Here is a 26,835-nt window from a genome sequence, read left to right on the forward strand (position 1 = left end):
TGTGTATATGTGTGTGTGAGAAACTTGAGATTTTTTTTTCTGCATGATAATTTTTTTATCATCTGTGGAAATGAGATGATTAGATGGGGGGGAGTGGTATTATAATATGAACTGTTCAACAGCCTGGAGAAGGTAAGTAACCAAGATTGAATTTATAATTCATGTTTTAAAGTGTTGCATTGTGTATTGAGGATGATCTTATTCAGCTTTTCTTGAATGTTTGGGAAAACTTTTCAGAGTTCTGTTCATGGCATTGCTTTTAATGAAGATTAGAGCATAGACAGAGGTAGCACTGACCTTTATCCAGACCTTTGTCCTACTTAGTGTACTATATTTGCAGATGGTATTTCTGGGACAGTATGGCACTATATCCTTCCTGATTCTATATGTAGGGTTCTTGTGTATTTTAGAATTCATTGCTATTTGAAGGCTAAGAGTTGGGAAATTTATCATCTGAGTTTATTCCAACTTTTGTTACTAAATAAAAATTAACTCTGAAATGACCCAGTTATGAGCCTTTTATTATACAGAAATGGACATAGGGTATTGTCTAGTACATTGAGTTTTCTTGAAAAAGATGTGTTTAAGAAATATATTAGAAGTCACAGATCTTTCTGGCTTAAACTGTGAAGCTTGTTAGGATTCTAAGGAAGTAGAAGATACAGTCTTGTGGGGTGATAGAAAGGAATTCAGTCAATCCAGGAATTAGAAGATTAGTAACTATGGTATAGGGGCACCTAGGTAGCTCGGTTGGTTAAGCATCCAACTCTTGATCTCAACTTAGGCCTAGATCTCAGGCTCAAGCCCTTAGTTGGGTGCCACACTGGGCTTGGAGCCTCCTTAAAAAAAAAAAAAAAGGAAAAGTATAGTATATTCCCAAAGCCATCTATAAATTGGCATGTGATACAAGCAGTGAAGCCCTAAAAATGGGAGAAGATTGTAGAGGAGATCCATTAAAGGATACAGACTTTGGGTTGGTAGAGAAGGTAACAGATGTGCTTAACAGCAGATTGGATTAAAGGTCAAGAAACTGACCAGGAGGCTATAGCATTTATTCAGGAACAGAGGATGGGCATTGAGAAAAATTACTGTGGATGGAAAGAGATGGAAAGATGAGAAGTGGGCTTGCTTACTGAATATAAGAGAAGTAAAAAGGGTTAGGAAAATAGTGTTGATAAGGGGGAAAAGGGAATTTGGGAAAGCAAATGATTTTGGAGATAATCAGGAAGAGAAGTGATTTTAGTTAGAAATGTTGAGTTGAAGCAGAGGGTAGGGCACCTAAAGGGAATTGACCTTTGGGTACATGGAAAAAATTAGACCAGAATGCATATAAGAAGTAAAGGTGGAGATATGGGAGCTATTTGAGTAGAGATCAAAGTTGAAACTTCAAAATGTAGACATTATTTTAAGTTTTAATGAGGAAGCAGAGGCCAAGCAAGAACATAGAAGGATTTCCTGCAACTTTTAAAAGAGAGGAGTGGGGTGCCTGGGTGGCTCAGTCAGTTAAGAGTTCAATTCAGCTCAGGTCTTGATCTCAGGGTCATGAGTTCGAGTCACACGTTGGGCTCCATGCTGGGCATGGAGCCTACTTAAAAAAAAAAAAAAAAGGGAGGAGAAAGGGGTAAGAAAACCAGGATAGTGTAGTGTAATGAGAGGAAGGGAAGATGCTTTTAAAACTTGATACTGTAGTCATTCTTTGAAGTGAGTTGGATATGACCAGAAGAATGCCACAGATAATTTTAAAGTATGTTTTGAGGATTCAGTGGTTGGTAGATTAAAAATGTCTACACTGAGCAAAATATCTCTTGTCTCTCAAATGTATTGTCTTCCAGTTGAGTTTAAGGGTGATTTGGGATAGAGGAATTCTGTTCAACTAGCTATGCTCCTGTTCCTTTCTTTTGGAGTATGAGGAAACCCAAGAAAAAATTACTGGGTAATACCTCTGTTACACTGTTTGACATGGGGCTTTTTCATTTTATTCCTAATGACAAACATTTCATCTCCTGATGTCTCCCTTCAGCTAGCTTTTATTCTTTGTAATGGTGAGTAGAAAGAAGTTTTTGATCCCTTATCATTCCACTGAAGTTTGGAGATGAAAATGCCTTAGAAATAGTGGTATGAGTGAAATTATTGCATTTTTCTGTGTATTTACAGATGGGGCGTGAGTGGGTTTGGTTCGATTCGGAGCAAGACTATCCCGATGACTCTGAGCTGAGCAACGACTGCAGGTCCCTCTTCAGCTCATGGGATTCCAGTCTGGATCTTGATGTGGGCAGCTGGAGAGAAACTGAGGAGCCAGGGGCTGAGGAACTAGAGGAAAACAGCCCAGGGAGAGAACCTAGTGAGCTGCTTGTGGGGGACGGAGGCAGTGAGGAATCTCAGGAAGAAGCAGAACAAGTCAGCCGTCAGAATCTACTCCACTTTCTCTCTGAGGTAATGGGGAACCATTGTTGCCAAAGTTGAGAGAGTCTCAACTTTCTAAGAGAATACTTGCCCATACATATTTCTACCACTCTTAATATTATTTACTAAAATGCAAGCTCCACAGTGGCAGGAACTAAGTTAATTGTTATGACTCTAGCACTTGGTGCTAATACACAATATGTGCTGAATATGTTCTTTCTGACCGAATGTTCTAAGATCCCAGTCATTAGGAGCCCAAGGTCATAGGAAGTGGAATTTCCGTATGCAGGACTGCCTTATGAATATCTGTTGCAATTCATTTTTCGGAGTCATAGGAGGTGACACCTGAACTCTTTGAAGGTTATAACATTATGACTTCAAGGCAATATTTTACAGTGTCCTTACTAGCCTGGTTTAGGGTTGAAGGCCAGAAATAAGCTGAATTGGACACTATATTTATGTGGCAACTTCACACATTCAGAAGAACCTAGGTTAAGATCAGCGAGAATCCATTTTTTTTTTGGCGAGAATCCATTTTGTGTTGCTACTTCTTTCTGCATCATCTGTGGCGGACAAAATTTTCAGCAGTTTTTTAGACTGCCATTCCCAATTTGATCAGAGTTGACACTTGACATGAAAAAATTAGAGCACAAGCTCTTTGAAGAGGCAAGAACCATGTCTATCTTGTTTACTATTAGGTTCCTAGCAACTAGTTCAGTATCTGGGTATCTGAGTTATTTTATACATTTTATTTATTTTTTAAAAAGATTTTATTTATTAGAGAGCACAAGCAGGGGGCGTGGCAGGCAGAGGGAGAGGGAGAAGCAGGGAGCCTGACATGGGGCTCAATCCAAGGACCCTGGGATCATGACCTGAGCTGAAGGCAGACGCCCAACCAACTGAGCCTCCCAGGCACCCCTATTTTATACATTTTATTTTATTTATTTTTTTGAGATTTTATTTATTTATTTGACAGAGACACAGTGAGGGAGGGAACACAAGCAGGGGGAGTGGGAGAGGGAGATGCAGGCTTCCCGCTGAGTAGGGAGCCCGATGCGGGGCTCGATCCCAGGACCCTGGGATCATGACCTGAGCCGAAGGCAGACGCTTAATGACTGAGCCACCCAGGCACCCCTATTTTATACATTTTAAATGATAGAATGAATGAGTTAATCTGTTTGCATCTCAAACTGAGTCATAGTGGCAGTGTAATCATGTAACATTATTGATATGTAGATAATGGTTTCCACTGGTGTTCCTATTCATACTATGATTGCAGGTAGCTTATTTAATGGAACCATTGTGCATTAGCAGCAAAGAATCAAGTGAAGGTTGCTGTCTTTCATCTGGTACCAGACAACAACAGGGAACGGAAATGGAAGCTACTGAAGGAGAAGAGTCATGCAGAGAGCCTGAACAGCCTTCAGCAAGGGTAGAACCCTTGGTAGCTGAGAAGCCACTGGGAGAAAATGGAAGGCCAGAGGTGGCTCTAGCTCCCTCAGATATTTGTGCAATTCAGCGACTATCCAGGGAGAGTGAAGAGGTGAGTGAGTAACTTAAACCAGCTGGCTGATTGGTCCTCTGCCCAGGGAGGCAGAACACAGTAGTTACTGCATGTAGGCTAACCCCAGAGAGTTTGGCTCCCTGGGTGCAAATCCAGGTTTCAACACCACTTAACTGTGTGACTTTAGGTGTGTCAGTGAACATCTTAGAACCTCAGTTTTTTCTGCTGTAAATGGAATAGTGGTGCTCTCTCTACATTAGGTTTTCTGTGAAGTTTAAGTGAGACATTTCATGTAAAGCACTTCGCTTAGTGCCTGGCTCACAGTGAGCAATCAATAAAATTTAGAATATCATTATGATGAATATTAGACCAGCAACTCCAGGGCCACAAATCATACAGTTTTAAAAGAATACAGCGTCCATTTAGAAATTAGTATATTGCTCTTTTTATTTTTTTCTAGGGGTACAGAACCATAGTTCTCCAGCCAAATTGTTACCAAGAATTCATTGACTAAGGTCTAGTTAAGTCACCTTGACCCTTTCTACCTTAAAGTCAGCCTTCACTTACCCCATGCAAGTAAAATTACCTTGCAGATAGTAAATCTCTTTCTAAAGTTCTCTTTGTTTCCTGGCATTCCCAGGGGGAGGTTCAGCAAGAATCCAAAGAGGAGGACGAGGGTGAAGGGTATGTGTCAGAGTTGGAAGGCCAGCCCTCTTCAGGTGAGTGTGATGATGGCTTCAGCATTCAGGAGACTCCTCTGGTGGATATCCTTTTCAGCCGTGCTACCTCTTCAAAGTTGTAAGTATGGATTTTTATCCAAGGTTGTTAAGATTCAAACTTTTATTTCTGTTTATGCCTATTTGAATTCATTACCATGAACATGGATTACTTTTATAAATTAATAAAAGGAAATTAAAATTGGAAAACCCTAGAAGTAGAATTAAATATAATTTTATTGTATAAATAGAAGTCTATGTTTTCCTCTTATAAAAGAAATCTGTTTCAGGCATCTGGCTGGCTCAGTCAGTAGAGTGCATGACTCTTGATCTTGGGGTTGTAAGTTTGAGCTCCATGTCAGGCATGGAGCCTACTTTTAAAAAAATCTGTTTCATCAACATTGAGAATCTCTTTCATAAATAACCTTTCTCTATTTTTTTTAAAGATTTATTTATTTATTTGAGAGAGAGAGAGAGTGAGAGAGCATGCGTGAGGCAGGGAGGGTCAAAGGGAGAGGGAGAGAGAAACCTTAGCAGACTGCACTCAGCATAGAGCCTGATGTGGGGCTTGGTCTCACAACCCTGAGATCACAAACGGAGCCAAAACCAAGAGTCAGACACTTAACCGACTGTGCCACCCAGGTGCCTCAGTAACCTTTCTCTTTAATTACTGTATTTATTCAGGAAACATTGCTCATTCAGATTGTCCCTCAAGTCTAATACTGAAACTGTACTTCTTTCAAAAATACTAAAACAGCTCCTTGTAACTTGAAATTAAAAATTATTTTGAACTTTTGATCTCCTTTGTTTCTTTTTCACAGATCCTGGGAAATTGTTTATATAATTATCTTCTTATAAATAATTATGAAGCTAAAGGGCACACTTTGGAATCTTAATTTTTTTTAGTAAAGGGAATTTCTTTTTAAATCAGAAAAAAAAAGTTGTTTTGGTTATGGTAATAAATAGTTCCTTTTCTGGGCCTGGTCTTATATCTATCTACTGAGAGAAGATAGCATGAAGTGCTGTTTTTTAAGTAGCAGATTTCAAAATTTTGTTACGCAAGTAGAACACAGCTTAATACCTAGGTTGTTGAAGAATTGCTTCCTTTGCTTTTCTGTAACTCCCTGTGTAAGTATGAGCAGAGGGCAGGCTGACTATCCAAAAAACAGGAAATCTCTAATCTGGGACATTTTATCTCATGATATTTTAGTACCTTGAATGGCAAAATCCACACTCTTATTTTAGGATTTAGGATAAACATGGAATATTTATTGGAAAACAATAGATAATAGTAATTGAGTTTCCTTGGCCAGATGGCGTAAGGGGAGATAGAAAGCTGAGTTCTTATGTTATAATCAGGCAAGCTTAAAACTACTTTGAAAGATAGACATTCTCCAGGCTCCTCTTTTCTTGGTTCTCCCTTAGTTGGTACTAATTCTCAGGAAAAATAGAAGTAGAGCGTGTGGAGCGCCACTCTGAGCCTGCAGGTCCTTTCCATTCCCACATTTTTACTTGTAGTTGCTTGGCATGCATTACCAAATAGGTGGAAATAAAGGTAAGCTAGGGATTATTTCTTAAAATATTACAAAAGTGATCAATTATGAGGTTACAAAACCTTAGGCAGTACCTTTCATATAATGGAAACTTAATACCTGTTGTGTGGATGTATGAACAAAAATGCCCTGGTACCAAGGAACTATTATTCATTCTGATCAACTGACCAGAAACAAAGGAAGAGGTTTGTTTTGGTCTTTAAATGCCTTGTTCTGATAGGGTTCTGGATTTAAGGACAAGTTGATTTTTGTGTATATAATTTAGATGCAGATGAGATACTATATCCTGAAACTGGATAGTTGTTTGGAATTGCTCAACTTGGAGAAAGATAAAATGAGATGTGAGTTGTGCTCAAATGGACACACACAGTATGGTACATAAAGCACAAAGAGGGTGTGAAACATTAGGTGTGGGAAGAACCCATTTTGAGAGATTAAGTATATAAAGTGGGAAGTGTAACATAATGTTAAACTCTGGAGTAAAGAGGAAACTTGTCAACTGGGAAGATTATAAGATGAAATAAAACATTGGACAGTAGCACCTGGAAGAAAAAAAACTAGACAGTTTAGCCCAGAGAAGAAAGGGCCATGAGGAAAAATGAAGTTTTCTTAGGTATTTTCTTTTCTTTTTTTTTTTTAAAGATTTTATTTATTTGACAGAGAGAGACACAGCGAGAGAGGGAACACAAGCAGGGCGAGTGGGAGAGGGAGAAGCAGGCTCCCCGCCGAGCAGGGAGCCCGATGTGGGGCTCGATCCCAGGACCCTGGGATCATGACCCGAGCTGAAGGCAGACGCTTAACGACTGAGCCACCCGGGTGCCCTTCTTAGGTATTTTCTTAGTGAAAAGGAGAAATACGTAAATTGTGTAGCATTCAGATGAAACATAAGAGAATTCCCTAAGATGTGAAACCAAGTATTTCCTTCTCAGGAAATGTAGGAGAAATACTTATTAATGTGGCATATTTCTGCATAAACATAGGACCAGATTGATTTTTGAAATACTTAATACTGTGAAATATTTGAGCACTTACTATGTGCCAGGCACTTGGGAAGCATCAGTGAACAAAGACTACTTTCACACACCAGTGTTTTAGAGTCACAAGTGCTGAAGAGGAAATCAGCAAGAGCCCAAAAGACAGAAGCAGTTGTAGATTGGTGGTAGAAAGTAACTACTTCATTAGGTAATAGTGACCAGTAAGAGAATATTTGTAGAGTTTGGGGGTCTCATATGGAAGCATTCGATATGTTTTAATTTCTGGTGTTAGTTCCTTCCCATATTAAGTAGGAGCACTATATATTGAGGAAATCTCTTTACCTACCTGGGAGAGACAGAATACCATATGTGAAGTTACTATTTCCTTTTTGTCCGTTTTATCCCATAGGTCTGATCTAGGCCAGAGTGACCCTATTCAGGATCACTTGTTATTTAAGAAGACTCTCCTGCCAGTCTGGAAGATGATTGCCAGTCACAGGTAGGTATCCAAGCCACTCTTGGCCTTCACAGCCACTCTTTTCATTTATAATGACTTTCCAGAGTTTCTTCATCCTCTCAGAGTTTGTCCCTTAACAGGTTCAGCAGTCCTTTTCTGAAGCCTGTGTCAGAAAGGCAGGCCCCAGGATACAAGGATGTGGTGAAAAGGTCAGTGGAAAAGGGGTCAGAAAAGGTTGGTTGCTTTTATATCTGTCTTTTCATACTTTATTTCTGGTCTATTCGATCATTTCTTTCTTTAAAAAATAAAGATTTTATTTTTAAGTAATCTCTACACCCAACATGGGGCTTGAACTCACAACCCCGAGATCAAGAGTCACAATGCTCCACCAACTGAGTCAGCCAGGCGCCCTGATCATTTCTTTATTTCATTTGCATTACTTACAAACTCAAGATATATTTTACATCTGAACAAGTTTGTAAAGTTATGATAAGCTTGGTCTTCATTTGAGAAGGAATACAGGGAACAAAAGGATAATAATAGGCTTTTTTCTTTTTTAGTATTGATTTTTAAGTAATATCCATTCATTATAATCTTACATAGCCTTTGATAGTTTTGATACTGTTCTTTTGGAGCAAAACTTTAAAAAGAACACTATATTCATCAAACCATTGTAGGTATGCTAGGGCAAAGATGGTAATCCAAATGGTTGTTACAAACATTGGTTGATAGCACTATTTTGGATTTTTATAGCATAATTCGTCTAAAATGCTGTCATACACCAGTGTGTTAATAGAGTGTAAAAGATCAGGAAAGGACCTTTGCAGACAGACTCCTTTATTCTATACGTGAGGAAAGTAAGGCTCAGAGGTGCTCATGACTTGGGGTGATCAACAGTGAATAGCAGAGCTAGAACTAAACCCCAGATTCTTAACCTCCTAGTTCAGTCCTCTTTCTACACTGCTGTGTCTTCCCTTATATACCCACTCTCTGTGTCTCATTAAATAGTTATTTATCTAAACATTCACTTGATTCACACTCTTCATCTCCACAAAAGGAGAAAAAAAATTCTTAGCTTTTGATTATATAGTAAGAGAAGCAGATTAAACAACTAGTATATGACTACACATTGTGAAGAGTCAGTCAGTAACTCCTCTGTGACAGACTAATCATTGGAGCTCTTTGCAACTTTGGTATGTGGGGCCAGCACCCCTCCTACAGTGGGTTAGTGGCTGGGTGTGTGGGCTCTGGAGTCAGGCTACCTCTAAATTGGAATCCAAGCTGTGTGACTTTGAGCAAGTACTTAACTTCTTTAGCATTGGTTACCCACTGCCAGTTGGTGATAATAAGGTACCTAGTTTATAGGTTTACTGAGAGGACCAAGTGAATTAATATAGAAAGTACCTTGTACTTGGCAAGGTAAGCACTTGGCCTATTGTAAAAAGTCAAATGTTAGCTGCTGTTGCTGTTTTATTATCTGATGGGAATTAAGAGCTGGTTCTCCAAGAGAGCATGTTAGGTCCCACATAAAGGTCTGATTTCCTGTGGTTTCTCTTGGCCACCTGCAGACCCATGGACTTAACTAGCTTAAAGAGGAATCTGTCTAAGGGACGGATTCGCACCATGGCTCAGTTCCAGCGGGACCTGATGCTGATGTTCCAGAATGCTGTGATGTACAATGACTCTGGTCATCATGTGTACCATATGGCTGTGGAGATGCAGCGAGAAGTCTTGGAGCAGATTCAGGTACTGTATATAGAGAGCTGTAAGGAAAAGGAGTACAGCCTCTGGAATCTGATTTTAGAAAGTCTGTGAGAATAAGAGTGATGTTAAAGTGACCTTGTGTTCTCAGAGTTTATGTTTAGAGGTGGCTAAAGGCCCTGAGGTATTGACATTGTACCTACTGCTTTGGAAATCTCTAAGTCTCTGTAGGACCGGCTTTCATAGATAGTGAAGTAAAGTAGTGTAGGAAGACAGCAGCAGAGAAGTCTCAAGAGAGCTGGGGATAGATAAATAACTGGAGCTCCTGCTTCCAGTGCCTCAAGTCAAAGGGCTAAACATGCAGACCAAAGGCTGGAATCACTATCCATTTTTTGGTTGCTACACCTGTTGATATTAATGTATGTTCACACTGTCCCATCTACAGGGGTAAGACATGGTAGCCAGAAGGTGACATTGGGGGTTTCTTTTCTGGGCAAGACCATACATAAAAGGAAAAAAAAGCATAGTCAAACCTCATTGCAGAAGAAGAAAATTGCATTCAAATCTCTATAGTTTTTAAGATTCATACCTTGCTATCTGCCTTGACTATAGGTGCTGAGTATTTGGTTAGACAAAAGAAGAGACTTAAATAGTTTGGAATGAGAACCAGCCAACCCTGTGGATGATGGAAAACCTCTTCTGTTAACCTGACCTCTTATTGAGACTCAGAGAAGATCCCAGTACTTGTTTACCAGTTTTCTATTGTCTTTTCTAGTAAGAAAAATGTTAACTCACAACCAAGGAGTCAAAGGTGTCTGTGGACATAATATAAAACAGGAAAGCTGAGATTTGGGGTTATGCTGTAAATGTTGCTCACTTCTTTGTTCCTTAGGCTTGATTTAGATGTAACTAAATTAAGCCTCTTGTAACTGCTCTATAAATAAATGTTATTTCACAAGTTGAAGATTGCTTTTTTTTTATTATGTTAATCACCATACATTACATCATTAGTTTTTGATGTAGTGTTCCATGATTCATTGTTTGCATATAATACCCAGTGCTCCATGCAGAACGTGCCCTTTTTTTTTTTTAAGATTTTATTTATTTATTTGACAGAGCGAGACACAGAGAGAGGGAACACAAGCAGGGGGAGTGGCAGAGGGAGAAGCAGGCTTCCCGCTGAGCAGGGAGCCCGATGCCGGGCTCGATGCGGGTCTCGATCCCAGAACCCTGGGATCGTGACCTGAGCCGAAGGCAGATGCTTAACGACTGAGCTGCCCAGGCGCCCCAGAACGTGCCCTCTTTAATACCCATCACCAGGCTAACCCATCCTCCCACCCCCCGAAGATTGCTTTTTTAATGATTACAGAATCTGGGAATAAAGGGAACACTATCTGGTGGAATGACTAAGGTATTTGACGTGGGTTTCTTACATATACTGTCTGAAACGGGATGGTGTGGGATGAGGGGGAGTGCCTATGATTTGTCTCATTATTTATAAAGTTGATATAATTGAAGCATCCTTTAAATGGCAAGGAGGGTGAAATAAGATGAGGAAAATGTTGGAAAATGTCCAGTGCTCTAAGATTGGCAGGGGGGAATAAAGACGGCTGTAGGCTGGCTCCTCTTGATTGAAAGGAACCACCCAGAATCTGTGACGCACTGTGCTGGGATTGGCCCTCTGCAGCCACCGTCCCTGAACTGTGCTTTGGGTCTCCTAGCAACAAGGGGTGGTGGCCCGGCGGAGCGGGCGCCGGGTGAGTGCGCAGATGAGGGCTGTACTCAGGAATTTGCGAGTGTACCTCGGAAGGGCACTGGGACCTGGGACCAGGCCAGACCCTATGTGTGGTCTTCCAGGAGGGGCGGGGACGGGGGGACGGCTTACCTGCCGCTGGGTAGAAAGTTGCTACAGAGTGGCTGACCCGGTCTTCACCTGCAGTCCCGAGAGTCCGTGCCAGGGCAAGGCCTTCAGACTGCCCCTTGGCCTCTGTACCTCAACGAAAGCGCTTAGGAAAACCGATAGACGTAGAGTAGAAATGGCGTGTTTTTTTTTTTTTTAAGTTTATTTGTGTAATCTCTACACCTAACCTGGTGCTCGAACCCACGAGACCCAGAAATCAAGAGTCACATGCTCCTCGGACAGAGCCAACCAGCCTCCCCAACATCGTTTGTTTTTTTAAAGATTTTATTTATTTATTTGACAGAGATCACAAGTAGGCAGACAGGCAGGCAGAGGGAGAGGGAGAAGTAGGCTCCCTGCTGAGCACAGAGCCCGATGTGGGGCTTGATCCCAGAACCCTGGGATCATGACCTGAGCCAAAGGCAGATGCTTAACCATCTGAGCCACCCAGGCGTCTCCCCAACATCGTATTATTGAGACACTGCTTATAGAAAAAGATTCACCAGTTTATAACTGTAAATTAATAACATCAAGCGACTAATAATGCTGTTCTTAATCACAATTACATTAAAATTTGGGGTGGGGATGATGCATGTCATTGCAGTTGATACCTGTGGAGAATCTCCTAAATTGTACCCTGAAAAGGCAGAATGGAGATGTCAATGCCCCCACCTCAGATATATGTAGAAAAAACTCTGGCTATTATCAAACCAGATATTGCTGACAAAGAGGAGGAAATACAAGATACTATTCTCAGATCTGGATTCACCATTGTTCAGGTAACTTTTGGGCATGATGATCATGGGTTTTTTTCTCTCTTTGCTCTTTAAAAAAAAAATACTTAAATATGTTAATCTATTTAGTGCCTTAGTACTTAGTACTAAACTTAGGTTTAACTTCTAAGTATAAAAGTTATATGTTTTAATTTTTTTTATACTTCAAAAGAATATAAAATGGTAATTAAAATTTCTTTTTCCTCCTCCTCTGCTCTCCCACCCAAGTCTCAGTCTCCAAGAAACGGCATCTACTTAATGCTTTCTGTCCTTGCAGGATTTTCTAAGCATTTCAAACCGTCCCCTCCCACCCCCCCCCCATAAAATAGGACAGTCCTCTTCCCTTGACTTCCTTTACAAAGTTGCTCAGATTGCATTCCATGTTATTACATCTGAATCTATTTCATTCTTCCTCACTTCTGTGTGATATGCCCCTCCGTGAATGAACAATTTACTTGTTCAATTGATGGACTTTAGACTGTTGGTATTTTTTTTTCAATTATTAAAAACATTTAATGTTTTAAAGCCTTATTCTGCAGTTGGTAGAGGTTTGAAAATGTATGTAAAAAGAGTCTTGTTAAAGATTATCAAATAGAATGAAATATTTTGAATATTTTTTTACCGTCCCTATTTGAAATTCCAGGCTTTTTTATTCTTTTATATTTGTATAGTGTCATATTGTCTATTTTGTCAGTGTTTTTAAAAAGAAAACGGAGGGGCGCCTGGATGGCTCATTTGGTTAAGCATCTGCCTTCGGCTCTGGTCATGGTGTCAGGGTCCCAGCATCAAGTCCCACATCGGGCTCCCTGCTCAGCGGGGAGTCTGCTTCTCCCTCTCCCTCTGCCCTCCCTTCTGCTCTTGTTCTCTCTCTCTCTCTCTCCCCCTTGCTCTCCCTCGCAAATAAATAAAAATAAAAGAAAAAAGAAAACTTCAGTCTATGGAAAGATAAGGGATTTCAGCTGAGCTGAGTAGGATAGGTAAAGCCTAAGGGTAAGAATGGTAAAAGAAAGTGTAAGGAAGTAGTGCAGGAATGTATAATGAAATATTTACTATATTTAAGAGACTCAGGTAAAGAACTTTTTAATAAATATTGTTAGGAAAATTGGGTAGCTATTAAAAAAAGTTGGATTCAAATATACTGTATAATGAGGGTAAACTCCAAACAGATCTAAGATTAATATTTTAAACTTAAATGATATAAATTCTAGAAGAAAAGATGCATGAATGTCTTTTATTCTTGGAGTGGGACAGCCTTTTTTTACTATGACTTATCTGGGAGCCATAAAAGAAAAGATTGACAAGACTATAAACATAAAAAACTTATGCATAGTCCAGTGAACATCATAAAGTCAAAACTTGAAAGCAGATGACAAACATGGGAAAAAAAGATTCGCAATTGATAACATAAAGGGCTAATCTCCTTTAAATATATAGAGTTCCTAGAAAAAGATAAAAAATCAATTAAAAATGGATAGAACAGAGGTGCCTGGGTGGCTCAGTCGGTTGGGCGTCTGCCTTCAGCTCAGGTCATGATCCCCAGGGTCTTGGGATCGAGTCCCACATCAGGGAGCCTGCTTCTCCCTCTGCCTGCCGCTCCCCCTGCTTGTGTGCGCTCTCTCTTTCTCTCTGATAAATAAATTTTTTTTTTAAATTATTTATTCATGAGAGACAGAGAGAGAGAGAGGCAGAGGGAGAAGCAGGCTCCCAAGGAGCAGGGAGCCGGATGCGGGACTCGATCCCAGGACCCTGAGATCATGACCTGAGCCGAAGGCAGACGCTTAACCATCTGAGCCACCCAGGCACCCTGATAAATAAATCTTTTTAAAAAAGCTTAAAAAAGGGCGCCTGGGTGACTCAGTTGGTTAAGCAACTGCCTTCGGCTCAGGTCATGATCCTGGAGTCCCGGGATCAAGTCCCACATCGGGCTCCCTGCTCAGCAGGGAGTCTGCTTCTCCCTCTGACCCTCCTCCCTCTCATGCTCTCTGTCTCTCATTCTCTCTCTCGAAAATAAATAAAATCTTAAAAAAATAAAATAAATAAAATAAAAAGCTTTAAAAAAAGGATTAGTTAAGTAGACTCTGACGAATCCATCAAATTGAATACTATGCAACTAGTTGTAAAATGAAAAAAGAGGAACCTCTCCATGTCCTGTTATGGAAAAAAGCAAGATGGCAGAACTGTATATAGCAATCTTTTGTGATAGAGAAAAAGTAACATATATTCATGTTTGCCAGTATTTGCAAAATCAAACACTAGGAGATTAAAAAATGGTTGCCTATTTGAGAGTGACGAAGACCAGGGTGGATTAGGACAGGGATGGGAATGCAATTTTTCAGTATATACTCTTTTATAGTGTTTTGAATTTCTTATCCCTGTAAGTATATTACCCATTAAATTTGGGGAAAAAACAATTAAATGAAGTATACAAATAAGATAAATGTATCCTATTTAAGGATACATGTTATTTTTAAATAATGAATAATAGGATTATACTAAATCAGGTGGTTTTGTAACTTCTGAAATTTCTTTTTCTTGACTATATGAATTTCAGTATGAGAACAGATGCAAGCACCTATTTTGCAGCAGCTGGTCCTTGACTGGTGAGAATGTTTAAATACTAGTATTTTTTTTTTTTAAAGATTTTATTTATTTATTTGAGAGAGAGAATGAGATAGAGAGAGCATGAGAGGGGGAGGGTCAGAGGGAGAAGCAGACTCCCTGCCGAGCAGGGAGCCCGATGCGGGACTCAATCCTGGGACTCCAGGATCATGACCTGAGCCGAAGGCAGTCGCTTAACCAACTGAGCCACCCAGGCACCCCATGTATTGTATAGTTTTAAAATAGGCTTTATTGTAGTTGGATGTCTGTGGAACTTAAGGCTTTCTTTTTTTTTTTAAAGATTTTATTTATTTGACAGACACAGCGAGAGAGGGGACACAAGTAGGGGGAGTGGGAGAGGGAGAAGCAGGCTTCCTGTGGAGCAGGGAGCCCGATGTGGGGCTCGATCCCAGGACCCTGGGACCATGGCCTGAGCCGAAGGCAGACGCTTAATGACTGAGCCACCCCGGCGCCCCTGAACTTAATTAAGGCTTTCTTGTTGCCATCTAGGGAAAACCTTCTGAAAGATGATGCATTCTTTCAATAGGTGGCAGTCTTTCCTTTGTTACAAACTAATGGTTCCTTTTCTGATATTATGTAATACTACTTCTCTTTGTGAAAATATTCACATGAATCCCAAAAAATTTTACCTGATCTAATTTTTTTAAAGATTTTATTTTTAGGAACACCTGGGTGGCCCAGTCGGTTGTCTGCCTTCAGTTCAGCTCATGATCCCAGGGTCCTGGGATCGAGTCCCACATTGGGCTCCTTGTTCAGCGGGGAGCCTACTTCTCCCTCTGCCTGCCGCTCCCCCTGCTTGTGCGCAATCTCTCTCTCTCTTTCTCTCTCTCTCTGACAAATAAATAAAAATCTTTAAAAAAAAGATTTTATTTTTAATCAATTTTCACACCCAGCGTGGGGCTCAAACTCACAACCCCAAGACCAAGATTCGCATCTTCCACTGACCTAACCAGCCACGTGCCCCGACCTAATTTTAAAATAACCAATGGAATTACTGATTCATTATCAATTTTTTAAAAGATTTTATTTATTTATTTGAGAGAGAGGGAGACAGACGGAATGAGCGGGGGAGGGCCAGACTCCCTGCTGAGAGCAAACCTCTGGAGCCAGATGGGGGCTTCTGAGATCATGACCAGAGCCGAAGTCAAACACTTAACCAACTGACCCACCCAGGTGCCCCTCATCAATTTTAGTTTAAGAGGAGCTCTTAATGTTTATAATTATGCTGCATTAGGCAGCACACCTGCAGAAGGTGGTGTCCCTTGCTTGTTAAGGGGCATGTGATAAGGGCTTACATTATAACAGATGAAATGCAGCAACAAAAAAACCCATACCAGTATGCCCAAGAATCACAAATACTGACACATCTTATTTTTAAGTAATAGAATCAAGGATTATACTAAATCAGGTGGTTTTGTAACTTCTCAAATTTCTTTTTCTTGACTATATGAATTTCAGTATGTGAACAGATGCAAGCACCTATTTTGTAGTAGCTGGTCCTTGACTGGTGAGAATGTTATATTTGTCAGCAGAGTCTGTTTACAGCAGTGCTGACCCACCTAGGTAAGCATCTTCCCATTTCTTGCTTTGGGCAGTTTTGATTTCTCACTACAAACCGAGCAATTTTGCCAAATATCCGAAACCTGAGGACACATGATTGTTTTGGAAGGAGCCTTAAGAGGTCACTTGGTAAATTTCATGCTGTACTGTCAGGAAAATCTAACCCACTTTAGAAAGATAGCTTTCTGCCTTAATCATGGAGATTTTTAGCCTTGACCTTACAACTTATCTCCATTCTCATCATCCTTATTCTAGCCAGAAGTTTTTCTTGGTGACTAATTTGAATCTCTGTTATTTCTTGAGTCTTTTCCTTCATGATCCACCTTTAGTGGAACTAACAAACAGTAGTAATAGATGATTTTTTAGAAGTGTTCAAATAGGGGCGCCTGGGTGGCTCAGTCGTTAAGCGTCTGCCTTCGGCTCAGGTCATGATCCGAGTCCTGGGATCGAGCCCCGCATCGAGCCCCGCATCGAGCCCCGCATCGGGCCCTCTGCTCAGTGGGAAGTCTGCTTCCCCCTCTCCCACTGCCTCTGCTTGTGTTCCCTCTCTCGCTGTGTCTCTGTCAAATAAATAAATAAAATCTTTTTTAAAAAAAGTGTTCAAATAGCTGCTTTTAGAGAAGGATGATCTCTAATCGGAAGAATGGCTGATTTCACTTCTGTGATTTTTTACTGATTCATTCATATAATCTCATTTGTGAAGAAAATAATGTTTCTTTGCCCTCAATATTTTATGTTCTTTCAAACTGAGAAACTTAGTACCAAGTATTTTAAGATCATAGTGAACCTACATATTTATGGCAGAACCAGAATAAAGATTACACAACTTCTACATTCAACAGAAAAACTTGTTTAGTGCATCATTATACTGTATATTATTTCTAAGTACCACAATGAGACCAGCTCCCTAAAAAAAATATAGGAAAGTTTCACAATTAATAGGAAAATATCACAAATAGATAAAGATGAATTTGGAATATTCTGAAGTCCAATTTTGTTACTTTAATGTATACAAAGTATAAAAATGTTGATGATAGTAGTCTTTTTACTTAAAGAAGGAGATAAGCTCAGTTTGTCATTAACAAACCATGTATAGAAGTAGGCTGCCAGATAAGAATAGTTTTTCTTAAGTGGGTTAAGTAACTGTTTTTAACTTAAGTATAATTAATATGCAATGTATATTAGCTTCAGGTGTACAACATACTGATTTTACAATTCTATACTTCAGTCAGTGCTTACCACAGTAAGTGTGGTCACCATCTGTCACCGTATGACGTTATGACAATATTATTAACTCTTTATGCTGTACTTTTCATCTCTGTGACTTACTTATTTTGTAACTATAAGTTCCTACTAACATCCCCTCTGGCAACTACAGGTTTGTTCTCTGTATTTAAGAGTCTGTTTTTTGTTTGTTCATTCTCTTGTTAGATTCCACATATAAATGAAATGGTAATTGTCTTTCTCTGTCTGACTTATTTCATTTAGCATAATACCCTCTGGGTCCGTCCATAGTGTCACAAATGGCAAGATCTCATTCCTTTCTATGCTATGTCTGGGTAATAGTCCATTGTATTTATAGACCACATCTTTATCCACTTATTTGTAGATTGATCTTTGTGTTGCTTCCATGTCTCAGCTATTGTTAATAATGATGCAATAAATGTAGGGGTTCATGTATTTTTTTGAATTAGTGGTTTTGTTTTCTTTGGGTAAATATCTAGTAGTGGAATTACTGGATCATATAGTATTTCTATTTTTAACTTTTTGATGAACCTCCATACTGGTTTCCACAGTGGCTGCATGGGTTTACCTTCACATCAACAGCGCACGAGAGTTGGTTAAATAACTTGGAGAAGTTTATTTATAGCCTACATTTAATTTTATCTCTCCCTTTCTTCATAATATAAAAATCTTACATTTATAATCAGATTTGTATGAATTTCAAGTTATTAATGACTTAATGAGTTATTATTGAACTGTCATTTTAAATACTTTTGTTGACTTTATTTCTCTTATAGAGAAGAAAACTCCATCTCAGCCCTGAGCACTGTAGTAACTTTTATGTGGAACAGTATGGGAAAATGTTTTTCCCCAATTTAACAGCTTACATGAGTTCTGGACCACTTGTTGCCATGATATTAGCTAGACATAAAGCCATCTCTTACTGGAAAGAACTTTTGGGACCAAGTAATACCTTAGTAGCTAAAGAGACTCACCCAGACAGGTAACTTTCCTAGGGGGAAAAATGGAATCCAAGTATAAGAATGAAACAAAACAAAACCAAACCCAAAACTGATTTCATTGTAATAGGAGTTTCTTTTCATTTGAAAGTTTTTCTAAGTCAACTTTTTGTTTTTTGGTTGGGATGGGGGTGGGGTCAGTTTTACATTTTAGCTATTAAAATGTCCATCTTAATACCATATACCCCAAAAGGCCTCAGGGAATTTCTGATTTAGCCTAATTCTTCTGATTAGCCTAATTGTTCTCTCATCCTTGAATTAAACTGCCCCCGAAGTAGGATTTTTCATAGGAAAATTGTCATGGCTTTTAAAAATAATATTGGTAATAGAAGGCCAGAAAAACAGATTTTTAGCATTATCATTAAAGTTTGGAAACACGAGGACATTGAATTCTTGCATTTTTTAATATATGTTGCCTTTTCACTTCTCACAAAACAACACCTCCTCTTCACCCAGAGAACTCCTATTTCCCAGTGTATCCCTCCTGCAGATTTAAATATATTTGACCCTCATCTAGGTAGATTTAAGCTTAAATTCAAAATAGATTAAAACTTCCATATGTGAGAAGTGGCAATGCTTCTGTAAAATTCCTAAGTAGAACGCATATGTAAAGAGTAAGGAAAGGCTATCACATTGGATGGTCATCATCTCTAACTTACTTTTAGTTTAAGGGCAATTTATGGCACAGATGACCTGAGGAATGCACTTCATGGGAGCAATGATTTTGCTGCAGCAGAAAGAGAAATTCGATTCATGTTTCCTGAAGGTGAGTTACCAGTGAGTAATTTAGTCAAGTGCATCTCCCTATTGTTTGCTTTCTCTTTTATTTGGGTGATGTACCTGGGAACGAAGATAACAGGGTTTTTCTCCAATATATTTTGTCATATTTTGAAGTTACAGTTACTTACAAACTTGAGGCCAAGAATGGAAAATTCAGTATTTCCCTCAGAAACTAAATTGTGTCCTATAGGGAATCTTTTGAGAAGAGTTTACTTTTTTCTTTCTTTTCTCTTAGACTAGCCATACTTAGGGTTTCTCTTCTCCTTTGTTGCAATTCCTTAAGTTCTCCGTAATGCATCAGTAAAGTTTGTTACACATGAAAAAAAGAATCTCCCTTGGAAATTATGATAGATTTCCCATTTTCTCTAACTCTTTACTGTTTGTCTAATGAATGTTTATGCGGTTGTGAAATTAGTAAGTCTCAGGCCCGTTTTTTGTTTCCATCCTGTTATGGAAATTGTAAACCTTCTAGAAGTGGGCATAGTAAGGAATAACATTGAGGTTTTTAGTTTGTTTTCTTTCTTTTTTTTTTAAAGATTATATTTATTTGACAGAGAGAGACACAGCGAGAGAGGGAACACAAGCAGGGGGAGTGGGAGAGGGAGAAGCAGGCTTCCCGTGGAGCAGGGAGCCCGATGCGGGGCTCAATCCAGGACTCAGAGATCATGACCTGAGCCAAAGGCAGACGCTTAATGACTGAGCCACCCAGGCACCCCTCATTTTTAAATTTTTAAGTAATCTCTGCACCTAACGTGGGGCTTGAACTCATGACCCTGAGATCAAGAGTTGCATGCTCCACTCACTGAGCCAGCCAGATGCCCCACAAAACTATTTTATAGCTATTTGTACACAAAAGGATTTGCCTACTTACATATTTTATTCTTACTGATCTAATTTCTATCACATATCCCTTCCATTAGGGTATCTTTTTCTTTGGAATTGTTTATTGTGGAAATTTCAAACATAATCAAAAGTAGAATAATAAAAATAAACCCCTAATGAAACTATCACCCGACTTAAATAATTGTGATCCGTCTAATTATATCATCTATAACCTCTGCTTCTATTTCTAATGCTTCCACATTATTTTGAAGTACATCTCAAACATGAAGTCTTTTTAATGTGATAGTACTTAGATTTAGTCCTCTTAGTGAATTAGATTTTTTTTTTTAAAGATTTTATTTATTTATTTGACAGAGAGAGACACAGTGAGAGAGGGAACACAAGCAGGGGGAGTGGGAGAGGGAGAAGCAGGCCTCCCGCCGAGTAGGGAGCCCGATGCGGGGCCCGAACCAAGACTCTGGGATCATGCCCGAGCTGAAGGCAGACACTTAACGACTGAGCCACCCAGGTGCCCCAGTGAATTAGATTTTCCTCTGATTCCAGACATCTCACCTCTCTCTGTTTTTTTCTCTTCTTATCAGTAAAATGCAAATATTATTAGTATTGCCTACCTAGTTAGGGATATTGTTAGGGTTGAATATATAAATGCATGTAAAATTCTTAGTGTTTGGTGCATATGTGCTCAAATATTAACTGCTATTATTGTTCGGTTTTCTCTAGTCCTTTTTTTTTTTAAAGATTTTATTTATTTAACAGAGAGAGACATAGCGAGAGCAGGAACACAAGCAGGGGGAGTGGGAGAGGGAGAAGCAGGCTTCCCGCAGAGCGGGAAGCCCGAAGTGGGACTCGATCCCAGGACCCTGGGATCATGACCTGAGCCGAAGGCAGATGCTTAACGACTGAGCCACCCAGGCGCCCTCTAGTCCTTTTTTTAGAAGCTCTTCTTACTCATAGGGTTATATACCTAAACTGTTATTTTAGATTGCTTTTGATTTTACCCACTAATTTGTCCTCTAGACATGAGTTTAAGAGATATAATTAGACATTTGAGAAGCAGCAGTTGTAGGATAAATATAAATGATTAATTACCTACCACACTACAGATCTTTTGCTGTGAGAATGTGAAGTTCTTTGGAGTAAATTCTCAGAGTTTGGGGTATGAGCTCTCTCTTTCTTAGCAGTCAGTCAAGAACTATTTGCAAAACCCTATATGATGATTCACTCAAGCAAGTCATAAAGATATTCAGACATGTTCCTAACCCTTGAAAAAAATGTAGTGTCCTTACCCCTCCCTTTCAATAGAGATGGCTAATTCAAAGCTTTGCTATATTCCATTCCTTCAACAAATTTATTGAATTAACTACTATGTGCCAGAAATACAAAGATGAATAACAATATGTCCCTGCTCTCAAGCTGATCGTATTTTAAAAATGTATAAAAATAAGTATACAATGCAATATATAAACTACAAATGTCATTAAAGTGCCATGAAAGTTCATCTGTGTAAGAAACATGAAAAGCTTATTTTCACATTAATTCATCCAGCCCTAGTTGCTAGAGACAAATAACAAACGATCGGCAAAAATAGATGAGGTAGATGGGCAGCTGGGTGGCTCATTTGGTTAAGCATCCAACTCTTGATTTTGGCTCAGGTCATGATCTCAGGGTTGTGGGATTGGGCCCTATGTTGGGCTCTCAGCAGGGAATCTGCTTCAGGATTCTCTCTCTCCCTCTGACCCTCCCTGTGCTTGCTCGGGCATGCACTCTCTCTCTCTCTCAAATATCAAATCATTTTTTTTTCTTTTTTTAAGATTTTATTTATCTGAGAGAGAGAGAGACAGAGATAGCCATAGAGAGCATGAGCGGGGAGGAGAAGGAGAAGCAGGCTCCCCACTGAGCAGGGACCCTGACACGGGGCTTGATCCTAGGACCCTGGGATCATGACCTGAGCTGAAGCCAGATGCTTAACCAACTGAGCCACTCAGGCACCCCTCAAATAATCTTTTTTTTTTTTTTTAAAGAAGAAGATGAGGTAGAAATAATCCAAAAATGAAGTTAAGGGAATAATTTCATTCACAATAGCATCAAAAATAATAAAATACTATTTCACTCATAGGTGGGATTTACGAAACAAAATAAAGAAAAAAGAGACAAAAACCAGATTCTTAAAAATAGAGAACAAACTGATGGTTACCAGAGGGTGGCTGGATGGGGATGAGTGAAATAGGTGAAGGGGATTAAGGGTACACTTATTTTGATGAACACTGAGCAATGTATAGAATTGTTGAATCACGGGGCGCCTGGGTGGCTCAGTCGCTTAAGCATCTGCCTTCGGCTCAGGTCATGATCCCAGGGTCCTGGGATCAAGCCCCACATCGGGCTCTCCGCTCTGCGGGGAGCCTGCGTCTCCCTCTGCCTACCACTCCCCCTGCTTGTGTGTGCTTGCTCTCTCTCTCTGGTCAAATAAATAAATAAAATCTTAAAAAAAAAAAAAAAGAATTATTGAATCACTATGGTGTATACCTGAAACTAATAATAACACACTGTATGTTACTTATATTAGAATTACGTAGGTAAATAATAAAATACTTAGGAATAAATTTAACAAAAGAAGTACAATTCTTATATAATGAAAGGCATAAAACATTATTGAGAGAAGTGAAAGACTATCTAAAATAGATAGACGTCCCATGTTGATGGATTAGAAGAGTCAATATTGTCAGGATGGCAGTTCTTTCCAAATTGATCAATTAATTTAATGCACTTCCTATCAAAATCCATACATTCTTTTATGTAGAAGTTGGCAAGCTGATTCTAAAATTTATCTGGAATTGCAAAAGATCTAGGCAAGCTAAAACAATTTTTAAAAAGAAGAAATAAGTTGAACTTCCACTAATCTTATTTCAGAACTTACTATGAGACCTCAATAATTAAGACAGTATTATTCTAGACATATAGATCAATGAAAGAGAATTGAGAATCTAGGAATAAATCCTTACATTTTGGTCAGTTGACTTTCAACAAAAGTGCCTAGACAGTTTGATGGGGAAAAGGTGATCTTTTCAACAAATGGTGCTAGGACAACTGAATACTCACATGCAAAAAAAGAGAAAGAACTCAGATCTTGTTTCATACCCCATACAAAATGTAACAACAAAGGATCATAGACCTAAACATAAGAGCTAAAAGTATCTAGAAGAAAACATGGGAAATCTTCATAACCTTGAGTTGGACAAAGGGTTTTTGCAAATGATAGCAAAAGCATGATCCATAAAAGAAAATATTGTTAGGGGCGCCTGGGTGGCTCAGTCGTTAAGCGGCTGCCTTCGGCTCAGGTCATGATCTCAGGGTCCTGGGATCAAGCCCCGCATGGGGCTCCCTGCTCTGCGGGAAGCCTGCTTCTCCCTCTCCCACTCCCCCTGCTTGTGTTCCCTCTCTCGCTGTGTCTCTCTCTGTCAAATAAATAAATAAAATCTTTAAAAAAAAAAAAAAAGAAAATATTGATAAATCAAAATTAAAAGTTTGTATGTTTTATGTTTCAGAAGCCATCATTAAAAGTATTGAAAAGATTAACCACAGACTGGTAGGAAATATTTGAAAATCATATGAAATAAAGGACTTTTATCTAGGATTTATGAAGAACTCTTATAATTAATTCAGTAAAAAGAAGGCAAACAAAAACCAGGCAAAATTTTTGAATAAGCATTTCACAAAAGATACATGAATGGCTAATAAGCACATGAAAAGGTGTTAAAACATAATCACTGGGGAAATGCAAATTAAAATCACAATTAGTTAAAATAAAACAAAACAAAAAAACCACAATGAGATACCACCGCACACCCACTACAATGGATAATAATGGCAAGGATAAAGAGATACTGGGATCCTCATACATTATTGTAAAATGATAAAGCCACTTTAGAAAACAGTTTGGTGGTTTCTTAAAACGTTGAACGTATGCTTACCATGTAACTCTGTTGCAATTCCGCTCCTCTTAGAATATACCCATCTAAGAGAAATGAAAACATAAATCTACATAAAGACATATGTGAATGTTTATAGCAGTACTATTTAGCACAGCCAAAAACTAGAAACAATCCAACTATGTATTAATGGTTAAACAAAATGTTGTATAGCCATATAATAGAATACTATTCAGCAATTCAAAGGAACAAACTACTGATACATGCTACGCATTGGATGAAACTCAAAACATAATGCTGAAAGAATCCAGGCACAAAAGACAACATACATGATCTGTTTATATGAAATATCCAGGAAAGGCAAATTTTTTTTATCGTGTTATGTTAATCACCATACATTACATCATTAGTTTTTGATGTAGTGTTCCATGATTCATTGTTTGCATATAACACCCAGTGCTCCATGCAGTACGTGCCCTCTTTAATACCCACCACCAGGCTAACCCATCCCTCCACCCCCCTCCCCTCTAGAACCCTCAGTTTGTTTCTCAGAGTCCATAGTCTCTCATGGTTTGAGGAAAGGCAAATTTTTAAATAGAAGCTCAGTGCTTGCCAAAGGCTAGGGGTGGGAGTGGTAGTGGGAAATTGCAAATAGGCACAAGGAACATTTTTGGGGTAGTGAAGTGTTCTAAAACTGGATTGTGGTACTGATTGCACAACTATAAGTTTACTAAAAATTTATTGTATACTTTAGTGAGTGAATTTTATTATATGTGAATATACCTCAATCAATTTTTTTAGTAAAATTACAAAAAATAGATGAGGTCCCTGCTCCCTTGGAGTTTACATCTAATGTTCAGAAGATAGCCATTAAACAATAATTACCCAAATAATTGTACAGTTATGACTGTGTAGTTACTGTGTGGTAAGTGCTATACAAAGCAATTATAGGGTATTATGAGACTCTATGATAAGAAAGGCCCAACTGAGGAAGTGACATGAGATCCAGGGAAGAACATTCTAGCAGATGGAACAGCATGTCTCTCTCAAGTCATGAGCAAGAAAGAACATGACACATAGTATAGACAAAGATCAGAGGAAGATAAATATGAGGTTGGAGAGTAAGTAGAGATTACATGGTATAGAGTTCTGTGGGCTGTGGTATGGAGTTCTATCTTGACTGTAAATGCAATGAGGAACCAATGAAGCTTTTTAAGGATGGGAATGGCAATAATCAATTTTCATTTTCATTTTTATTTTTTAAGGATTGTATTTGAGAGAGGGAGAGAGCACAAGCGAGGGGAGGGGCAGAGGGAGAGAGAAGCAAACTCCCTGCTGAGTGGGGAGCCCAACATGGGGCTCGATCCCAGGACCCTGGGATCATGACCTGGGCTAAAGGCAGACACTTAACTGACTGAGCCACCCAGGTGCCCCTCAATTTTCATTTTTAAATATACAAAGGGCCTGGGTACAGGGTACAGTGAACATGATAAATGTGGTCCTAACTTTCATGGAACTGAAAGAGAAGAAGAGACTGATGACAAATATTTGTGTAACCAAAATAAAAATTATTACAGTGATCAGTACAAAAAAGAGTGCTATAATGAGACTAATAGGAAAGGAACCTTTTACTCAAGTCCTTTGAGACATTTCCTAGCTTTTCTTGGCATCCTGGCAAAGGACTCTCATTGTTAGTTGTCTCATTGAGACTGAGCCCATACACTAGTCATACAGAAATCTGTCTTCCCACCTTCTTTTTCCTTGGGTCAGTGACGATTAAAATCTGAACACATGAGACCAGTAGCTTCACATTCTCATCTTTATCAAAAGTTGCCCATTGATTGAGGTCAACCTCAAAAGACTTACTAAGACTTATAAAATATATTCTTTCTCATATAAATAGATTCTTTGTTGTACTGCAAGTCTGGTTGACCTACACAGTGTTCAAACAAGACTAAAAACACTAAAATTTTCCTAGATCTTACATAATTTATTTAAAAACCTGAAAAATAATAATTAAAAAAACCCTGAAAAATAAGAGCAGGAATGTAATATATACTATACACACAGAAATAGGTTTTATGTGTATATTCATTAGTTTATAAGAGAGCAAGAACTACATGTTATTCACTGTTGTATCTATACCACTTTGGAAAATGCCTGCTATTTTGTTGGCAGGAATTAATTGTTGAAATGAATTAATCTCCTAAATTTTACATGTTCTTCATATTTTTCTTTTTCATGACATTGTCCATGGTAGTATTTACTGTAAAAAATATGGAAGTGGAAATGCAGACAAGGATATAGTAGAAAACATCATCAGAATCTTATACATGATCAATTTTAGTGTTTTGATACATTTTTTTGCCAGTCGTACGTGGTCTTATTATTTCTCTGTGTGTGCTTGTGTGTTTTTGAACAAACTATGCTATGTATCTAGTTCTGTTTCCTTTTTGTAAAAAACAAAACAAAACAAAAAACCTTTATAAGTATTATCCACTAAAATTTCTTTCTTTGTAATGATTATATAATATTTCATCATTTGTGGTAGTTTTAATTGGAATACATTTGTCTTTGCAGTGATTATTGAACCCATTCCAGTTGGACAAGCTGCTAAGGATTATTTAAATTTATATGTAACACCAACTCTGCTTGAAGGACTCACAGCACTTTGTAAGGAGAAACCAGCAGATCCTTTTGTAAGAAATCTTTTTATTCACGCTAAAGAAATTGTCTATAGTTTTCATATTTAAAACATTGTATTTTTTGAAACGTGAAAGTATTAAGAGCATTTTAAAAACTATTTCATATACATTTTAGATAATTAAGTATAACTTTTGATTACTTATTCTCTTACTGTATTTTAACTCTTTTTTTTTTTTT

At 38.6% G+C, this 26,835-nt stretch overlaps 2 protein-coding genes across 4 annotated transcripts; both read left to right on the forward strand.

Moving 5' to 3' along the window:
• Positions 1 to 138: 138 nt before the first annotated feature.
• On the forward strand, positions 139 to 10,272 carry LOC145722737 (bromodomain-containing protein 8-like). 3 transcript variants are annotated; one of them, XM_081827016.1, is made up of 7 exons: positions 139 to 2,433; positions 3,683 to 3,946; positions 4,548 to 4,705; positions 7,560 to 7,649; positions 7,748 to 7,816; positions 9,176 to 9,353; positions 9,921 to 10,272. In XM_081827016.1, the coding sequence occupies exons 1-7, from the start codon at positions 2,155 to 2,157 to the stop codon at positions 9,969 to 9,971; spliced, it is 1,089 nt and encodes a 362-aa protein (XP_081683142.1). In that variant the 5' UTR covers positions 139 to 2,154; the 3' UTR covers positions 9,972 to 10,272. The 3 variants fall into 3 exon arrangements, with proteins under 3 accessions (XP_081683142.1, XP_081683141.1, XP_081683143.1); XM_081827015.1 differs by lacking the exon at positions 9,921 to 10,272 and having other exon boundaries at positions 9,176 to 9,912; XM_081827017.1 differs by lacking the exon at positions 9,921 to 10,272 and having other exon boundaries at positions 7,748 to 7,841; positions 9,176 to 9,306.
• A 1,586-nt stretch (positions 10,273 to 11,858) lies between these two features.
• On the forward strand, positions 11,859 to 26,719 carry NME5 (NME/NM23 family member 5). The gene is made up of 4 exons (XM_081827018.1): positions 11,859 to 11,987; positions 18,182 to 18,387; positions 19,069 to 19,169; positions 26,533 to 26,719. The coding sequence occupies exons 1-4, from the start codon at positions 11,859 to 11,861 to the stop codon at positions 26,703 to 26,705; spliced, it is 609 nt and encodes a 202-aa protein (XP_081683144.1). The 3' UTR covers positions 26,706 to 26,719.
• The last annotated feature ends 116 nt before the right edge of the window (positions 26,720 to 26,835 follow it).

This window comes from Leptonychotes weddellii, chromosome 7 (genome assembly GCF_054177405.1).
Source record: "Leptonychotes weddellii isolate Sample4059 chromosome 7, ASM5417740v2, whole genome shotgun sequence".
NCBI classification, from domain to species: domain Eukaryota; kingdom Metazoa; phylum Chordata; class Mammalia; order Carnivora; family Phocidae; genus Leptonychotes; species Leptonychotes weddellii.